Here is a 20,589-nt window from a genome sequence, read left to right as displayed (position 1 = left end):
TTAGGTACACTCCATTGGGGCAGCTGAATAAATTTTAAAAATTTAAATGTCTTCAGAGAAGTCTCCGAAGAGTATGTCCCAAGAAAAGAGAAGTTTTTTGATAATTTTTTCTTGTTTGCTAGCTTCAATTGTTGTTGTTGCGAATGGATTCAAGTCTTTTCGGTTTCCAACTAGATGAGTGAGACGTGCCAAAATGTTTTCAGAAAACCAAGTGAAAATGAACTTAATCAGAGAAAAGGTCATCTATTTACGCTTACAAATGAGAAGACTGAAATGTTGTCATCTAGTACACAATACTAATCAGGGGTCTATATATTGTTTGTTGTGCACGGCCTCTGAATAACTAAAAATTATGTTTTAGTTCTAATGACCAGAAGTTGGTTTAAAATGTGTATAAGAAATATAAAACTTATTCAAATAATATATATATATATATATATATATATATATGTATATATATATAAATATATATATATATATATATATATATATATATATATATATATATATATACTATAACCTAAACATATTAATATATATATATATATATACAAATAAATATGTGTGTATATGCCTATGTATGTATATATGTAAATGTATATTTATATAAATATGTATATATATTATATATATATATAAGTATATAAATATACAAATTTATATGATTATACATTGATTTTCAAAAAGAAATACGATTACCTTCACATGGTTATATAAGCGGAAAGATCTGTGAATTCAATGCAAATCTGCCAGAGTATTTTTTGCACAAGAATACATTGACAATATCTCACTACTTCCTGTTTGCAATATGCTGAGTCAAATGGCAAAATTAAAGGCTATTTTTTAAAATGATATAAACTCTTTTTCAACTGGGAAATCATTCTTTAGAAATATAGCGTTTCAAGTCCATTTACTTTAATTTTTTCATCTTATTCGTTTACAATCGAAACAATATTCTCACAGTGCATATATGAGGCGGGCTAAAGTATAAAATTAAGGAACATAGGCGAGTAGGGACATATTCGTATGTAAATCGTTTTTAGCCGCAGTTTCTGTTGTTTTCTTTAGCTCTTTTGTAATAATACTATATTTAGACTTCATATTTGGGTTTGCAGACAATGGAGTCATATTTGTACTATGTGAACTAACTGTGCTCTCCAAAAAACATACAGAGTTATCTTTGCAGTTTTTAATATGAATCTCAGATACCTACATTCAAAGAAGCTGTAGCAGTAGCCAACAAGTTTTAACATACAATTGCAATGTTTCGTTTTTCTTTGTTATTTTATTGTACCTCCTACTAAAAAGTTTTAGTATATAACAAATGAAGGGGGAACTGGAAAAATATGATTTAAGAGCTAGTTTTCATTATCAAAATGCCGAGAGTTTATGAGGACAAAATTTTTTGTTAAACAAATCGTTCCAGAAGTTGTTTACCACTGCATTATGATCTTAGCAAATAGATATGTTTTAGCTAATCATTCTGTATTATAGATTAGGCAACTTTGTTCAATTTTAAAAAGATCAAATGGTAACAACAAAATCTAAATGTGGTTGTAATGGTGTTATAATGTACTTTGCCGAAACCTTGAAATCTCCCTCAACAATGATCTAAACTGTTTTTCAGGTAAGGTTTTGGAAAGTTTTTGGAGTGTGCTAAGCAGATAAAAAATGAAAAAAATTTAGGGCCTTTCTCAATATAACCCCCACCTTCCAAAAGACCGCCAATCTTGGTAATTTTACCATATGAGCAGTTGGGCAAAAATTGAGATCTAGTTGAAATACAACAAGATCTTTCAAAAAATCAGAATGGGCAAAAAATGATTAAGCAAAGCTAGCAGAACCATCTTGTTTTCTCAATAACCAAGACATCGCACAAAAAATTTTTTCCTGAAACTCATTTTTTCAAAAGACAAAATCCCGAAGACCAACTCAATTATAGAATTATAGACCTCTATCCGTTGCCTCCGCTTTGTCAATATTTTTTGAAGAGGCATATAGTTCTCAATTAACACATCTCATAGAAAGAAAAAAATGACTTTCTGTCAGTCAATTCGGTTATTAAAAAGCAACGATTGATCTTAATATCTTAAATACAAATAAGATTCCAAATCAGCAGGTGCGTTTTCAGTTCTTTTTAAGATTTTTGACTCTATAAACTGCAAAGTAATTTAAAGGAGACTCAAAAATAAATGTGATGACGAACAAGACACCAGTTTATTAGAAAAGTAGATCAGTAACAGAACACAAATAGTTGTTCTAAACAGAATTCAATCCGATATCATCGAAAAGAGAAGCCCCAAAAGCTATTTTTTAGGTCCTCTGTTTAATAAACTTTCACATGAATGGTTTAGCGAAGGCGGAGTATAAAGCAGCAGAGTATAAAATTTTCAGCATCAACAAGTATCATTTTGAATTTCGCCAAGAAAAAGGATCAGACGCAACTAGTGTGAAGTGTCTTGGCACAGTCAATGATAGCAAATCAAAGTTTGATGAAGCAATGAATCAAAAATTCCATAGAATGGCTTATGGAACAAAAAAATTGAGTACACTAAATGAAAGCTCGCCGGAGAAGGCAAAAATTAATTTACTCAGCTTTTGCTTTGGTGAGGTTGCAAAAAATTTAAATCACAGTGTTTTTCACCACATCGGAAAAACATTTGAATTGAGGTTTTAAAATGCCTTTTAAATGGAGTAAACACGATCGATCCACAGATCTCAAACCTCGTAACAAAATCTAACCAGTTTCATTTCTCTTACAGAATTGTTGCGCAATTTATTTTTCCACTTACTCAGCAAAGATCTCCCAGCATATAAAAATAAACATAAGGACAAAACAACTTTTTTTCTACCAGCGTTTTCTATCCTGAGAATAAAACAAAATGACAGGTCGAAGAAAGTTATGCTGATATAAGAAAGAACAGTAAGTTTTTAGCTGATTCTTTTGTTGCACAAGTCTTTTCAATTTATATTAGTTTGCCTCCTAATATCAGACTTCAAATGATTTCGGAAGCGTCCTTGGAAAAAGAATTCAAGATTTTTTTGGAATGAGCTTTCGAAGGCCTCAAAGGTATTAGATAAGCAACATCTCATTGAACGCATTCGATTTTAATGTTTATCTACATTGTAAATATTCACCATTTACATGAAAAATATGCAAGAAACTTTCTCTTACTCATGCGAGGTCCAGTTCCTTAGATAAATAAATAAATGATTTTTCTTAATTTTACTTAATAGAATGTTCTTAACTGTACATATTGCCTCCTTATCCTTTGCATTTTATTCTTATGCGTATTATAGGAATTAACAATGTTTTCTAATGAATGTATGTATATATGCATATCTTTCAGGAGTCAGGAATACGAAATTCACGTTGTCGGTATTCCTAACCCATCGGGAGGCGGATATGGCTTCCGAGCCGACGAAATCTGCGCTGGGCGAAAATTTGGTCTGGACACCCAACCGTGGTTCAGTAAGTAAATAGCTGTAGAAAAGGGATTTGATGAACCTAAGGATATTGGTTTTTATAACCAAAATGTCTTTTAAATGCCTCTGAATTAATAAAAAATCCCATATCGATCGGAATTTCTCCTCATAAAACAAACGCGCGCATTCTTATTTTCCTTATAAGGTAATAGATAGTAAAAATTGGCAACATCGCAGCGCGAGACAAGCTGTGTTTTCTGTAACGCTCCTTCCCAGGGCTTGTTCGTCAATTGGGGCCGTCGTATTAGCCGACAACAAGAAATAACAATTTATGCCGACAACTCGACGGCACACCTTCTGCAATGAATTGCGAATTGGTGGAATTTTAATTAATGACATTTGTTGACCAATCAGAACTAAGCGTCAGCTAATTTCTTAATTTCTTTATCGGTTAAAGCCCAACCCCCCCCCCCCCCCCAAAAAAAAAAAAAATTACGCGCCTCTGGTTTGTTCCGATTCGTACATTGTAGTGGGTTCATTAAAATTTTTGCCTTTCATAAATCTACTGAAAACATCCATGGTTGAAAAAGATGACGGCAAAGCCATAACCAATAGACAAGAGAGCTTTAACTTATTTTGATGGAAAGTATTTTGGTATCACGTGTAAAGTGGAAGAAAAATATAATAGTTTTGGAAACGTGATCGGTGTTCTATACTCATTAACATGAGCATGGTAATTTTGTGCTTAGATTGAGAATTGAGATAGCGAACGCGTGAACAAATTATATATTATATCACGCGAACAAATTCTTACGAGGTTTTGAATAGATACTATTTCATTATTTTTCACCTCGCTTATCTTATTATAACTCTATCCCTTCAAACTCGTTTAAAATTTGATGATGTTCCTCATAAAAACAGGAATACATATTTCCATCTAACGATCTTGAGTACTGATAAAAAGTAGTAAGAATAGAGCTAGCTGGGCTTTTATGATTTTGAACAAATAAAAAAAATCTGTGATTGTTTACAGCTCAATCTTAACTTGTGTCTAAAGAACTGATTTTGATGGTCCTACACGCTATGGACTCTTTAAAAATGGCTAAAACCTTGAAGTACATTTTTGGCTTTTTTCTTTTGTATTTGAAATCGTACTGAGCTCCCGTCAGTTAAGGCCATTCGGAATAAAGATTGCTTTAGCATCTACACTGGGTTTGGAAACTCTACTCAAAAACGAGTCTCAGTCAACATCTAAAACCAGAGATAAAACTTAATGGCTGAACTGATATGATCTTCTCTCGGATTATTGCATCAACTTTTAAATACTTGCGAAGGTGTGCCATGTTGAAAATGGTGTCAAATTTCCAACTGTAAAAGAAAAAAAACTGATAAATTGGCAATCCAATGAGAGCTAGAGCGCTACTGGGAAAAATTTCTTTGGAAAACAGCATAATTCAAATAAAATTGAATCAAAAAAACAATTTTTTTCTTAGAATCCGCAAGAATAAGATTAATGGACAATAAAATCAGATTCGCCATCTTTTCAAAATTTTAGAAAATTTCATCTGGCACATTTTTGCTGCCAAGAGTTTGGTAAAGCAACAGGAAACAATTTTGTGCATTTGCTGAAAAACTTTTTGCCTTATTCAATTTCTAGTCCTAATAAATTTAACAGAGTGCTTCTGTTTCTTCCGTTTTGCTCTTTTGCCTTCTCTGATTGCATCCGCCAAGTCTTTGGACAGGCTACAAACTGCGTATCAATTACTACAGAAATTTCTGCATCCGGGTCACCACTTCTTAGTAGTCATACAAGGATCGTATATGATATCATACAAATCATAACGTATTTCCTAGTACAATCCTTGTATGACTACAAAGAAATCATATATGATCCTTTTATGAATACCAAGAATCATACATCTAACTTTCATAAAAATTTAACCATTTATGTCTTTTAAAAATCTCATTCGGCAAGGACTAACTTATGTGATTCCCGGCATCAGTTCGTGATCCGCCAAAGACCCAAACGTACAATATCATTTGCAAAGTTGGGTACTGAAATAAAGAGCAAGTTCTAATGGATAATTGAAGTTCTGATATTCTCTAAAGCCAGTTTATACCAATAAATGCTCATTTAATAAACATTTTTGAAAAAAAATTTTGAAGTTAACCTCAAATTCGATTTCTGAATATATTTAGGTTGGAAAGCTATTCTTTTAGCCCACACCAAGAATCAAATGTGGAATGCAAATGCGATATAATAATTTGCTATGTCCTCTGATTTCATTATTATACGGGAATATCTGGAAACAATGAATGTTTTATGTGTCATATATGACCTTGTATGATTTCCAAGAAATTTTTTCAACATCAAAAGAAAATGAAAAAAAAACAGTTTTAGGCTTTCAATTCTGTTGCGTGATCCCTGTATTATTTCTAGGAAATCATATATGATCCTTGTATGACTACTAAGAAATCATAAAAGTCATATATGACCTTGTATGAATACAAGGAATCATATATGACCTAGTATAACTACTAGGAATTGTGTATGATGAGCAACCCGGGTAAGTTATAGCAGTTAACTAATTGAACAAAAGCTGAATTCATCTGAAGTGAAATTCTCTGCAATCGCAAGCTAATAAAAATTGACATTTTTTTTTCAATGTGATATTAAAATAAAATAATTGATATAATTCGTCGAAATAAAACTACAAATGAGCTTACTGCTCAAAAAAACTTTGATTCAATTTAAAGAAAAAAATCTTTTCTAATTACAGCTTAACATCTTCGCCCTCGAAACGGCTAAACTTTTCCGGTATCCATATTTTCTTAGAAATTAAATCTATACGTATAGCCATTTTTATAATGTTTTAGGACACAAAAGTGGAAACAATCAATAAAAGTTAGAAAAAGATTTGGTGCGCTTGTCCAAAAGATGTTAATGTTTTTGCGTTTAACTGCACTGCCTATCACATCCGGACACAATTTTAAAAAGGAAACGATACACTTAAAAGGTTTCCAAATTTTTTTGGTTGAAAAAATTAGTGTCCTGACACGGGTTTTTCTCTCAATCAATTCTTGATGTGAATTCAGCAGTTGCATTTTTCAGATTCAACCGCTGCACGACTTTATTGTTCGACCGGCTCGATTGTTTATAGTGGTGCTATGATGTCTATACCCTTAAGACCACTGATGAAAAAATTGTTGAAAATTGAAAAAAAAATTGTGTTTGTTATACAGTTTTTTAAAAATAATGGGAGAACATAATTGAATTTACAGAGGATCCAGAATTGTTGGAAAATTGCGCTTGGTTTCCTAAGTTGATTCAGGGAACTTCAAACGTCTGCGAAAGAGAATGCGTTTGTTAGTTACTTGCAATTAATACTCCTAATTATTCTGTAAGTCTCAGCCGCTTTCGTTGAAAGTAGGTGACCTCTGCAATGAACATTGGCAGTCATATTAAGGAAAAATACTTAATATTGTAATCTAGAACAATTTGGTTTGTGCATTTTGATAGATTTTGATGACCACGGAATGTTACTTTTCAGCATTCTGGATGAGAGTGAGCGCGTTCCATGCGGCCAATTACAGCGCTCTTTGCGTGACGAGTATTACTGGTGAGTTTGAACTTCTCATTTTTAACATGAATAAGAAAGCTAAGTTCAAAATGTGTTCGCGATTTTTTTAGTGTTTTGGTTTTTTTTAGCGTACCAGATCTGAAGATTATGCTCCAAAAAATCTTTATTTAAGCGAGTTGTTTGCATATGATGAATAATGATCTTGAAACTTCTCTTTCTTGTAAGATCTTGCAATAAGATGAACATTTGCTGGTCTTCACTGGGTTGTCACTAAATTCTTTTAAAAACACATTTCTTTATTGACTGAAGACAGGTTTAAATATGTTAAATTATTTTGACGGGTTTTTGAGCAGCACCGCTATCATTGATCTGCTGATTCTTGTTATTGACGTGGTTTGTGCATTTCTTTCTTATCCACTAACCCTAAGCATTAACGAGCCAGCGCCCCCCCCCCCTTAAATTTCTATTGCGCTAGTTTGTGGAATTTGGTGACAAAGTACATTGAAATTGTATAATTACCTATCAGTATAATTTTTTAGTTTTTTTTTCACCATATCCCACACTCAAAAATCTCTTTTCTCTTGTATTAGGATTCTGTGCTACTGATCAGATTAGCCAACATATTTTTGCATAGACCCCTGCAAAACATCAAAAAAAGTTGGGTAACATTTAAGTGTGTTTTTTTGATGAATCTGTTTTGACTCTCGTCCCAAAGACTCAGAACTGGAATTTTTAAGATAAAATTGTCCAGCAATGACTTACATTTTGCTCCATAGTGATGATAATTAAGAAGTACTAATGAAGTACAAGAAAAATTACAATTTATATAATACCTTGGATTTTTAAATTCTATTACTTTTCACCCTCAATCTCCCCACTTTTTCAAATTGATTTTTTTATATTGGTGTCCACTTTTTGCATCATAACACAAAAAATTGCTGCTTACACTTCTTTGGCTCATAATCCACCAATTGGTTTATTCAATATGTTCACATGAAAAAATTTTAGCGCTTTCCACTTCACCTAAGTGAGCACCTATGGGCATATTTTTGTTGATGTTGCGCAATTTCTGGGCATCGTTATGTTTTTTAAACTTTCTTAGCACTGCTACTGGCATCACTTGACTATGACCATCGGAACTTTTGATTACCTATCAAGAAAGCGGCGGTTTTGTGCGGCCTGTTTTGAACAGCAATGCTAACTTTTTTGAAAACTATTTATAATGATTGTTAATATTATTAATGTCTATCTCCTAATTTTCAACATTCAAATGTTATTTTAGTGCTTGATGGAGCAATACGCCAATCAGAAAAAAAAGTTTACAGTTTTTCAATGCTGATTGGCTAACGATAAAGTTTCTGTATTGTGACACTTATGTCATTTTCACTAGTGCTAGATGTAATGCGATCAACTTTAACTCTAATCCAGCTATAAAAAATTTTTCTCACTTGTTTCAGCAAACCAAATAGTTCACTTGCAAATGTACCTCTACCACCCCGATGTGCCTGATGTCCACTGTGATTACCCGTTAGTACTTTCTAACGCCACGTTTGACACTAAATCTTCTACTTTACTCTTTTTAGCCAAAAAATTTTTTTCTGCTCTATGGGTCAATCTAAACTCTTTCTCAATTTTTATTTTTTTCAATTGCTCATTTCTTCTGAAGCACCCGTTCAAACAAAGTAAAATGAAGTACAATACAGAAATTCTATTTTTTAAAATTGTCCACGAACAAAAAAATTGAATCGATGAGATGAGTTGGTTCTTCGCAATTCTAAAATGCTCCCGCAAGTTTTGAGAAGGAATATGAAACATACTTACTATTCAGTGCAAAAACTACTAATATCTTGGCGCCTATACAAGTCTAATTTATATTTAACCGTTATTTTCTTTCTTGAAAAGAGCATTCACGATAATAATACGAATAACATAAGTCATGTTACTAGATTTGTTCCAAAAAAATTTGTCAAAAGACTTATGAAGTGGATTTTAGAATAAGTGAAAATATCTTTACACACATTTTCATCGGAATCTGTTTTGGATCAATCTAGTTGTGTTTTTGGTATTTGACTTGATAAAAAACTCTCTTATAGCAATTTTGCCACGTATAGAAAAACAGTGTAGAAAGTTTGATTTGATGATTAAAATCCAGTGGGAAATCGCTGTGCAGGTGGTAGCTTTGGAGTGCTAGTAACTCTAGCAATAATTTTTAACCGCTCTATGAGGTGAACTGTAAACTTTTTATAAAATACTACCATTTGAGCAAACACCGTCTTTTTTAGCTACGCTCTAAAATTTCTTGAAACCTTTTCTGTTTTGCGAGTAAACTAACCATGATGAAGGCAACATCCTTGCAGGGAGGGTTATAATTTTGCAATAACATAAAATATTATGTTAACTCATTGCAACAATTTGATTAACCCCCTTAACTTCAGAAATCAAAGTTTATGATTTTGATTTTTCTGTTCACTTCAAACAAAAACAGTAAATGCATATAAATTAAGCAATTATTCGACAAAAGAAAAAATTTAAAGGACAAACAGAAGCAATGATTTCTGTTTTAAAGTAATCATAAGTTCTCATTAATTACGAATGATAAGAATTTGGTTAATTTATCCCTTAATGCGCCCCATTAGGAAAGGCTCAGAAATTTCACACAAAACTCTCAAGTTTTTATCAATTATAATAATTCGACCGCGAAACACTTCCCAGGTCGAGGTTATCGTTTGTGCTCGTTTATGACGCAGACCATTTTTGAACGCACACAGGGGGTATGGTGCATTCAAACATACACAGGCGAGGAATTTTTTTGAACGAGCAACATAAACGCACCAAGTACTTATGGTCGAGCCAAAGTCTGCCCCATAGACGAGCCAAAAACTGCCCCATAGACGCACCAACTCTGCAACATAGACGAGCCAAAAACTGTCCCATAGACGCACCACTTCTGCAACATAGACGAGCTAGAAACTTTATCATAGGCGAGCTATAGTCTGCACCATACACTTTTTAAACATCTTTTTATAGAAGTACTGTCGGAAAATTGTCTCAAGTTGATTGACAAATTAGAACCAGGACTTTGCTGGAAAAGTTATAAAATTGAATAACGACTGAAAGAATGAAGTTCACCATTGAAAACACATGTTAAAAGTAAAATTACACCACCTAGTGGCGTGTTTGCGTTCATTAGTTACTCCATATCTTGGAAACTAGTGACTCAAATTGAATATTCAATTATTCCAGCGCTACATAAAATGGCCCGGACTTGAGTCTCAGAGCATTTCAGCGCCGATCTACCGCATTTCAAGTATAAAAACTAATTCATTTCTGAAACAATGCATCTCAAGAACTTTTTAAGTTTCTTTGTGTGCAGTTTTTCTTTCGAGGTCATGGAGTTAGCGCAGGCTAAATTTATCATGTTTGGTCTGAAATCTATTCTTATCCCAAAATTAAATCTGAGCAGGATAATGTCATGATTTTTTTAGCTTATAACTTGTAATCACTATAGTAGTATAAACACTATATATATATATATATATATATATATATAAAAGCTAGTTTGTAGGCAATTATCACAAAGCCCATTTAGCTTAGTGGTTACGACTTGCTACGCAAATTAAACGTTGTAAGTACCCACGCGGAAGATTGAATCGCATTTAAATCAAACCTTGTTGGTGGCAGCTAAGCTGAGCAATTTATTTTCCTTGCAAGGTGGCGGCTCAGCTTACAAACTTAATAATAAAATTAAATAGTGCGTCAAGCTCATTTCAAGCATTAAAGCTAGAATAGCCTGACAAGCGAAACTTAATGCTACATTCGATCGAAGCCATACGGATTTGTTCACTTTGTTCAGCACTTATATTCAGTAACGTTTTGGTACTCAACCATCAAAAATGAAGTTAAAATGAAACTAAAACTCGAACTACGCTTTTATTGTCACGCATTCAATTGTCTACAATCACACAAACTTAGCTCAAACGGAGTAAGAGATACCCAACTTGGTAAGTCTGATTCACTGAACTTTGCGGGTTTTTTTAACAATTCAGAGAGTGCGGGGCAACGTATAAGTTATCTCGAAACCCAAACTCAGTGTATTCAGAGAACCTTACGACATAGTGATCTACAACCAATCAGAGATGCAGTTTTGACATGTACGGCAGTACATGTCTTGAAAAACTACCAAAATTCAATTGAAAACAGCAAATTTGGTCTTATTAAACTGACATAGAGTGCATATTGAAGCACAATTCCTCGAGCGGTAAATTTATTGTTATCTTGTCCTGTATTTTGTAGATCTTATAAGTGGTTGTGCAGCTTTAACTTAAGTTTGACCTGTTGAAAAGAGAAATAACTTTGACTTTCTCAAAACTTTCTTTCTGAGGAATAAAGCTCTTAAGTAAGAGAAGCTTTGTTCAATGCACATAGTCAGTTGCTCCTACCGGCTTTAACGAAGCCTAGTATAGTTGTGATATTGGTGTTATTGAGGCCAATTGAGAAACAAAAGTTGTCCATTAAATAAACTCAGAATTTTCGAATCTGAGGCTATAAAAATTTGTTATGTTATTTGTCGAAGATTGTTTAACCAGTTCAGTTCAATTCCTTTTCGTCTGATTACTTGTGTGGCAGTGTGGTTCACTGCCAAATTTGCTCAAATTTGAATAATTTCTTACGGAGCTATTCAACATTGAAATTTTCGCCCATGTATTAAGATTGGGTATAAATTATAGAAGGTAGCCTTCGCGTTGTGCGTTTTTACATCAGATAGTAGGCTTACCAAATTTTCATAGCCGTGTGATATTATATCAGAATATCTTTTGTGGTTAAGGATGTATCATCGAAAATCTGTAGTTTGAGACAAATTGGATACTTAAAATTTTGGATTTTTGCTTAATTGAAGCGAAGCCATTTGTTATTCGGCATAGCTGATCAATTAGTTTTTTGAAAATATCAAATATCAAGTAATGCAACGGTAATCCAGAGCAAAGCGGATAACAGAATTCACAAAAGTTAACATCAAAAACGCAATATCAGGACAGATTAACAATATCCCAACGGAATAATTTAACACTAAGCGAAGACTTGGCTACAAAATAATTGAATATTCAGATGGACCCAACAAACCAAAGGTCCTCTTCCATCAGACTGTTCACCATCTAGAGGAAGAAATACCCAAGCACCTGCCACGTCAAAACAAGCTTATGCCCTACCAAGCAAATTTCGATGAAGAACATCTGAAAGAGGCAAGAGAGTGCAAAGCAAGTTTGGACTATCATTGTTTTTCTTATAAAAGCAAAGGCACGCCACCAGCAATGAATGCAGAGCAAAGCACCGCAACCCAAGAATTGAACGACAACAAGAGCAACAGCAACTACCCAACGGACAACCCAGTTGCTCACACTGTACAAAATGAAGCAACAGCAAGCGGCCAAGAGACGGAGAACATTTCGGAAACCTCTTCAGCAAAGCAAAGGCGTGAGGAAAGAGTAAAGAAATTCGATATCGAATTCAAAAACAAGATGCGACTGGAACATGCACGATTCGAACGAAGGAAGCTAGAGGTCGTAATGCAAATGAAGGAACTGGAAACCAAGCGTTATCTACTGGAGGAAGAGCTTGAGCTAGAGCTCAAAGTAAAGAGAAAAACATTAGAAAATGACGATGTTTGTTCCCAGTCAGCTAGTGCTTGCGATAAGTCATCCTTCAACTGAAATCCAAAGAAGAGAGATGTCTCAGACTGGGCCAATAGGACCTGGCCACTTTCTAACAGCAGATCGATCAACAGCTCGCTTCGAAGCAACGCCTGAAGTGAACAGGCAGAGTCACTTCTCGCGATATCGCAGTTCATGAGACCAATCTTTAAGTGTTGAAGACCGGGACTCTTCTTCCAGAGCTGGTGTAAGATACAACAGTAGTTATTCAAGTAGCAATAGCCTACCAAATCTGAAGTTGAACAACTTCGACGGAAATTCTCTAGAGTGGCTGCAGTGGTCTAGTATGTTCATTGCTACAGTGGATCAACAACCAATACCACATTCAGAGAAGATGAGCCATCTGAAGACTCTACTGACAGGCAAGGCAAGGTCAGCAATCTCTGGAATGGGCTACTGTAGACAATTCTATGGTGCTGCATGGAGCTTTCAGAGGAGAAAATTTGGAAGGCCTCATATGATCATTGATGCGCAACTGGAGAGTCTTCGCAAAGCAAGTCAGGTGAAACCTCACGACTCAATAGATCTGCTCAGTTTCTCAATTATTTTATTTTTTTTTTTGAAATGTGCTCTAAGAGTACAAGCAGACTGGAGATCTGCAATCAAGCTCGACACTGTATATGGCAGTAGACAAACTATCTCAAGTTCTCAAAGAGAAGTATTGGTTCTATGTTGATGATAAAGATGAAAATTGGCCTGATCCGATTATGTTTGAAAAATGGCTATCTAGGATAGCATTTGTGCATGAAGGGTGTTCAGCTTTTAAGGGAGAGCGAAGAGAAGAAGACCGAAGAAGCAGAAATAGAGACCAACGGTTCTCGAAAAAATCGAACTTCAGTGCAAGTTCGAAGGTGAAGGAAACAAAGCACATGCAAAGTGATCACTCTCCACTAGCTGATGGCACTCATAAAAATCGGAAATGTCCACTATTCAGGAACATGAGTTTGAATGATCGGTACGCAGCAATGAGGAAGTAACGTTTATGTTACGCATGTCTAGGCAAAGGTCATGCAACCAAATATTGTAAAGTCAATGTGTACGGTATAAATGGATGCATCAAGAAGCACAACTGATTGCTACGCTCAGAAAACCAAATGCACGAGGGCAATCACGCAGTCAACATAAGCGCAGCAAAAATCAACCAGAGTAACGAAGTTAAGAGCTTTCTACAGATAGTTCCTGTCTCAATACAGAGCGGAGGCAACAGGCTGAACACATATGCTTTCCTCGAAAGTGAATCAGTGGTTTCATTCAACAGTCTAAGTGTACAAGAGAAGTTACGAGCCCAAGACACCGAGGTGACGCTCATCATAGCTGGTATACACGGAACAGAGGATCTGAAGACAGAAAAAGTTCCTCTTAAAATAAAGGGACTACATTCAAAGGTGCATTCATTCGAAGCGTTTGCACAACCATCAATCTCATTGAGAAAGAAACACAAACTACAACTACATCAAGCTGAAGCAAAGCTTCAATCACTTGAGTTTTCTACCCAACAAAAGCTTCAACTTGATGAAATTTGACATCATTCTTGGTCAAGATGCTTGTGAGCTACAACACCCATTGGACTACGAGACCGGAACACAAAGTGAACCTTTTGCCGTTCTAACAGAGCTAAGATGGGTAGTCAGTGGAACCATGACGGGCAAAAGAAGACAAAATATTTTTCATTTTCAGTCAGTCAAAAAAGGAGCTGCAGACACAAAAGATGCTAGAGAGAGAGTACGACAAAGTTCACAGGCAAGCGGTACAAAGTGGGAATGTTGTGGAGTGAACCAGAACCAAACATACCGAACAACTACAACTCAACCTTGGGTCAGCTTTACTCACTGGAGCGAAGATTCCAAAGGGACCCAAATCTGAAGAGTTTGTATCAACAATCAATAGATACAAATATAGAAAAGGAATTCGCAAAGATATTGAACGAGTCTAAAGTGGAAGGCACCTTCGGGAAAGAATGGTGTTTGCCACACCATCCAGTGCTAAACACGAACAAGCCTGGCAAAGTAAGACGTGTTTGCAATGCTGCATCAATGTACAAAGAAGTATGCCTAAACAACAAACTAATAGCAGGACCTGATTTGCTACACGGGTTGATAAAAAAATCTTCAGATTTCGCGGAGGACCATTTGCCTTGACAGCTGATATTGAATCAATGTTTCTACAAGTGCAAGTTCCCCAACAGGATAGAAGTTGCTTGAAGTTTCTATGGCGTCCAAGAGCAAACGAACGTGTTCAGATATACAAATATTAGCGTCACGTATTTGGAGCTAAGAGTTCTTCAATTTGTGCAACATGGATTTGAACTGAAGAAGTGGATAAGCAACAATGCTGCAGTCACCGAAGCAATCCCAGAAGACAAACAAAAACACTGAAATCAATCAGAAACACAAAGCAAGTCGAAATAGAACCCAATACGGAGGGATCCTCAGTGCTAGGACTGCAATGGACCGTTACTGATGATAGTCTTCAAGTATGCAGAGGCACGAACAAGGAAATTGACACACCTATAACCCAGAGGAAGATTCTATCACTGGTCTCCTCAGTATTCGACCCGACCGGATTGTTTGCTCCATACAGTGTTCACATGATACAACTTCTGAAAGGCATCTGGGATAAGAATGTACAACATTGGGACAACGAAGTGGAGCCTGGTGAAAAAATATTGAGATTGAAACAGCAACTTCATATTGTGGCTGAAACAAGCATCGATAGAAGGTACTTAAACAGAGAGATAGGGATAAAACCAAACTTCAAGTGTTTGCTGGCGCATCTGAAGATACGATGAGTACAGCGGCCTATCTATTTTCACAATCAAAAGAATACGCAGCTGATTTAGCATTTGTCATTGGAAAAAACAGAGTGGCACCGATGGGGCATCTTTCAATACCACGATTGGATTTACAAGCGGCCGTCATGGCAGTGAGGTTGGAAGAACAGATAGTCATGGAACATGAAATGAAGTTAAATGTTTGCAGTTTTTGGTAAGACTTAACTACAATATTGCAGTGGATACACAGTTCCCATCGTAAGCAACACGTGTTTGTAGCCAATCGAGTAGCTGAGATACTGGATACAACTGATGTTTCACAGTGGAAACATGTGAGCGGTATCAACAACCCAGCGGACATTGGCAATAGAGCAATCAACATTGAGGAGCTCACGAGAAGTGAGTGGCTCATTCGGCCGGCCTGGTAAACACGACCAGAAAGTGAACGGCCAGAGCAAGTGAACCTAATCTCTGCGTCAGATGAAGAGAATATACTCTCGTCAGTCTTCATGGTTCAGGCTGAAGAAAACAAAGCTGTTATTCAGTGGGAACGATTCAGTAATATCAACAGATTGGTGAATACAGTGGCAAACGTACAACAAGCATTTGGCAAATACAAACCAGTAATTTTCGTAGTCAGCAATGGAGAAATAGAAAAGCAAAAGCAATGATCTTCAAGTTTTTACAGCGAGAACAGTTTTGTGAAGAGATGAAATCTCTCAAAGTTGAAAAGGAAATTGCAAAGGGCAGCAAAATCTTACAAAACTCACCATTCTTAGATGAAGAAGGACTTATTCGAGCCAAAGGCAGAATACGCAAAAGTCAATTGGACTTCAATGCAAAGCATCCAATATTGCTACATTGGAAACATCAAGCGGTTGAATTATTTTTGCGAACAAGCACAAGGACAATCAACACGAAGGCACAGAGCATGTAAGAAACATTGTTCAACAGAGGTTGTAGATCCTAGGCATACGAAACGCCTTGAGATCAATAAAGAACAAGTGCGTTTCCTGCAGAAAAGCAGAGCACAACCGATAGCACCAGTAATGGCCGATCAACCCAAAGGGGTTTGGATGCTTCAACAGCCCTTACGAATGTTGGAGTTGACTAATTCGGTCCTTTCATTGTGCAGATTGGACTAAGAAACGAAAAGCGACTGTGATGTCTTTTCCCATGTCTAACCATGAGAGCGGTGCATTTAGAAGTTAGACACAGATAGTTTTCTCAATGCAATATTGAGGTTTGTTGCACAAATAGGCAAACCAAGTTCAATAATCAGCGACAACGGAACAAACTTGGTTGGAGCTGAGAGAGAGTTTGCAGAGTACGTTGCGGAATGGAACAAAGAGGGGATCGATGATCATCTAAATCGAAGGGGAATTAGATGGAAGTTCAATCCACCCGCTGCACCTCACTTTAGAAGAGTATGGGAAAGGTTGTTGAGAAGCTGCAAGAAAGTAATTTTTGCCATGTTGGGTAACAAATCAGTCAACGAGGACGTTCTTTCAACTACGATGTGTTTTCTAAAGCAGACGTTGAACCCAAGACCGTTGACTCCAGTCAGTTCGGACGTTATTGACTTAGAAGCATTGACCCTCAATCACTTCATGCTTGGCAACATGAACGTCTGTTTACTCTATCTACCACGCAAAGAGGATATTGTCGATCATTGAAAGCTCTTTCGACAAACTCAAGACTATGCAAATCTCATATGGGACATATTTCGTAAAGAATACCTGCCAACTCTGAATAATCGGCAGAAATGGCGATCTACGACGCACTAAACCCTTTAAGAAGGCGATCTTATCTGGTTGATCGCAGACAGCAATAAACATGGATATTACAATCTAGATCAAGTTGCAGAGACTTTCGATGGGTCTGACGGTGTGATTCAATGGGCGATAGCTCGAATAAACGGCGGAGTGTACAAGAGACCAGTAGTGAAGCTCGCCTCAGTACTACCTGGAAAAGATTTTTTCGCGATTAAAAACAGAGCCGGCGATGTTGCAGCTGAGATTACTAACTCAACAATCAGATTGAATAGTGCGTCAAGGCCATTTCAAGCATTAAAGCTAGAATAGCGTGGCAAGCGAAACTTAATGCTACATTCTATCGAAGCCATACGGATTTGTTCACTTTTTTCAACATTTATATTCACTAACTTTTTAGTACGTAATCATCATACATGAAAATACTGAAACTAATACTGAAACTAAAACTCAAACTACGCAATTATTGTCACCTATTCAAGTATTTACAATCACACAAACTTAGCTCAAACGGAGTAAGAGATACCCAACTTGGTAACCCAGATGCACTGAATTTTGCGGGTTTTTTTGCCAATTCAGAGAGTGCTGGGCAACGTATAAGTTATCTCCAACCCCAAAATCTGTGTACTCAGAGAATCTTACGACATAGTGATCTACAACCAATCAGAGATGCAATTTTGACATGTACGGCAGTATAAATAGAGCTTGAAAAAATACCAAAATTCAGTTTGAAATTGCTATTTTGGTCTTATTAAACTGAAATAAAGTGCATATTGAAGCACAATTTCTCTAGCGGTAAATTAATTGTTATCGCGTTTTGTTTTTGTAGATCACATTAGTGATTGTACAGCTTTAATTTAAAATTGATTTGTTGGAAAGAGAAATAACTTTGATATTCTCAAAACTTTCTTTCTGAGGTACAAAAATCCTAAGTCAGAGAAACTTTGTGCAAAGCACATAGTCAGTTGAGCTTACCGGTTTTAACGAAGCCTAGTATAGTTTTGATACTGGTGTTATTGAGGCCAATTGAGGAAAAAATTTGTTCATTAATTAAACTCAGAATATTCGAATCTGAGGCTATAAAAAATTGTTTTGTTATTTCCCGAAGGTCATTTAACGAATTCATTTCAATTCTTTTTTGTTTGATTACTTGTATGACAGTGTGGTACACTGCCAAGTTTGCTCAAGTTTGAATCATTACTTACAGAGCTATTCAACATTGAAGTTTTTGCCCATGTACTATTATTTGGTAAAAAATAAAAAAGGCACCCCCACTAACGCCGTTTACCCAGCGTTGCTTATTTTTACATCGGATAGTAGGCCTAGCAAATTTCCATAACCCTGTGATAGTTTACCTCAATAGCATTTTTGGTTAAGGAGATATCATCGAAAAACCTGTAGTTTGAGACTAATTGGATATTTGAAATTTAGGATTTTTGCATAATTGAAGCGAGGTCATTTGTTATTCGGCAAAGCTGAACAATTAGTTATTTGAAAATATCAAGTATCAAGTAATGCAACGGTAATCTAGAGTATAGCGGATAACAAAGTTCTTAAAAGTTAACTGCAAAAAGGCAATATCCGGACAGATTTGAAACCGCTGAAACGAACTGGGCGGTGTAAGGCTTTCCTTGTCTTTGATAGGGGAGCAGCCGTTACATGCAGTAATATTAACTGGAAAATCAAGATTCCGTGTAATTTGGGACATGAACAGATTACTGTCCATCCCAAAAAAAAACAGAATTTCTCTATACTGATTCAGCGCTGATTTACTCTGCCACCAACATTCGGGGTACTCAACTACCAAACAGATTTCAAGCTAAATTTTCCAAGTTTTTTTTTGCTTGAATTTCGCGCCAATACTTTTGATAAAGCTTTTGAATCGCTGTTGAATTTCTGATAACAGCACCGCCGATACTATTGCTCAGTGAACTTCATTAGGCTAACTTTTAACAAATGACGTGCAAGTAAAATTTGATTGTTATAACAGAAATTTCTGGAGCTTTCAAATTTGTATTACCACTTGAGAGCTAATTTCTTGCACTTCAGAGTTATTTTTTTGTACCGTGTTGTCGAAGGAAAACATTTTACCATAATTTATCTGTTACTCTTATTGAACGGGAAATTTTCACATAATTTTATATTACTTAATTTTTTTTGTGTGTTTTTCTTTTATCTCCGTCTATTTAGTTTTTATTACACTTTCTCAAATTTTGCTTCTCTTCTCCGCTAGAATTATAAAGCTTTTTCATAAGATGAGTTTTTAACACGATAAGGGCAGAAGTTTTTGAAGTTGAAAACTGCCATACTAAATTCAGTTCACTTTGTTTGCAATGACAGCTTAATTCTCACGTGACAATTCACAATAACATGGCATGATTTTAGTGCCCTTTTGCGAATTGAAACTTCGCTCTCTATTGCATCAATTTTCCCGTCAACCGAGTAAAATTTTCCCGAAAATTGCTGTTCTATGTGTCTATCTGTAGTAAAAAATATTTCGTCAGAAATCTTCTGAATTTTCACTCTACAATATTGAAGAATTTTTCAAATTGCGTTAAAATGAGCTCATTTTTATTTACGGCAGTGATTGAGAGTTCAGTCTCCTGCCTCCGTGAATATGTCTCTGTGAGGATGAGCTCTTACTTAACCGTAGCTTCAGGTTGACCATAGCCTGACCAATTTTGGCTGCAATATTGGCACCACGTGAAAATTTCACACGCAAAAAAGTGGCCCTAGTCACAATAAAAGAGCATTGCTGCTCATAAAAAGAAATGTATGGAATAATAACTAAAAGGACAGCTGAGAACAAGCCGCTGTGGCCCAATGCTGTTCCGCTGCGATTACGCAGGAACTACAATTATTATAAGTTTTCTAAAGAATTGCCAGTGCGCAAAAAATGCCAGCTTTGATTGACGTTTCTCGCTATGTTTGGAGATTCAATGCTAACCATTTCTTAACATTAGATTAAGTTAACGCTTATAATCCATTTTTAAAGATGTTGTTAGTGTACTTTGTTTCAGGGTCCTGAATCGGCTAATGGGTGGCAACGAAGAGTGTAAGTTTTCCTCGGATGAAATCAAAACTGGAGCTTTTCTATTTGAGTACAAATTAAATTCTTTTCTGTTTTTGCACCCATCTCCCCGCAGTTTTATACTACCAGTCTGTTTGAACCCTTAAATATGTACTTTTTAGTCCTCACAGATCCCTTATTTTTTAGTAATAGGTTGCCGACACTCGTAGACAGTTGGACTAATTTTGGTTTCCGGTTGCGAAAGATAGTGCCATAAAGCTATTCCTAAGAAAGATAAGCGCAAAAATAGGACAAACACGCA

General features: G+C 35.8%; 1 protein-coding gene across 1 annotated transcript in view; it reads left to right on the top strand.

Annotated features, from left to right (window-relative positions):
• LOC142344345 (uncharacterized) overlaps window positions 1–20,589 on the top strand; it is a 106,886-nt gene that overhangs the window by 60,072 nt on the left and 26,225 nt on the right. Inside the window, exons 8-11 of the mRNA XM_075395933.1 lie at window positions 3,351–3,472; window positions 6,978–7,046; window positions 8,465–8,534; window positions 20,278–20,312. Coding sequence (XP_075252048.1) covers window positions 3,351–3,472; window positions 6,978–7,046; window positions 8,465–8,534; window positions 20,278–20,312 — 296 coding nt within the window. The remainder of the gene's footprint in view (window positions 1–3,350; window positions 3,473–6,977; window positions 7,047–8,464; window positions 8,535–20,277; window positions 20,313–20,589) is intronic.

Source organism: Convolutriloba macropyga, chromosome 8, assembly GCF_964194025.1.
Source record: "Convolutriloba macropyga chromosome 8, txConMacr16.3, whole genome shotgun sequence".
NCBI lineage: Eukaryota > Metazoa > Xenacoelomorpha > Acoela > Convolutidae > Convolutriloba > Convolutriloba macropyga.
This window is presented reverse-complemented; position numbering and strand designations above follow the sequence as displayed.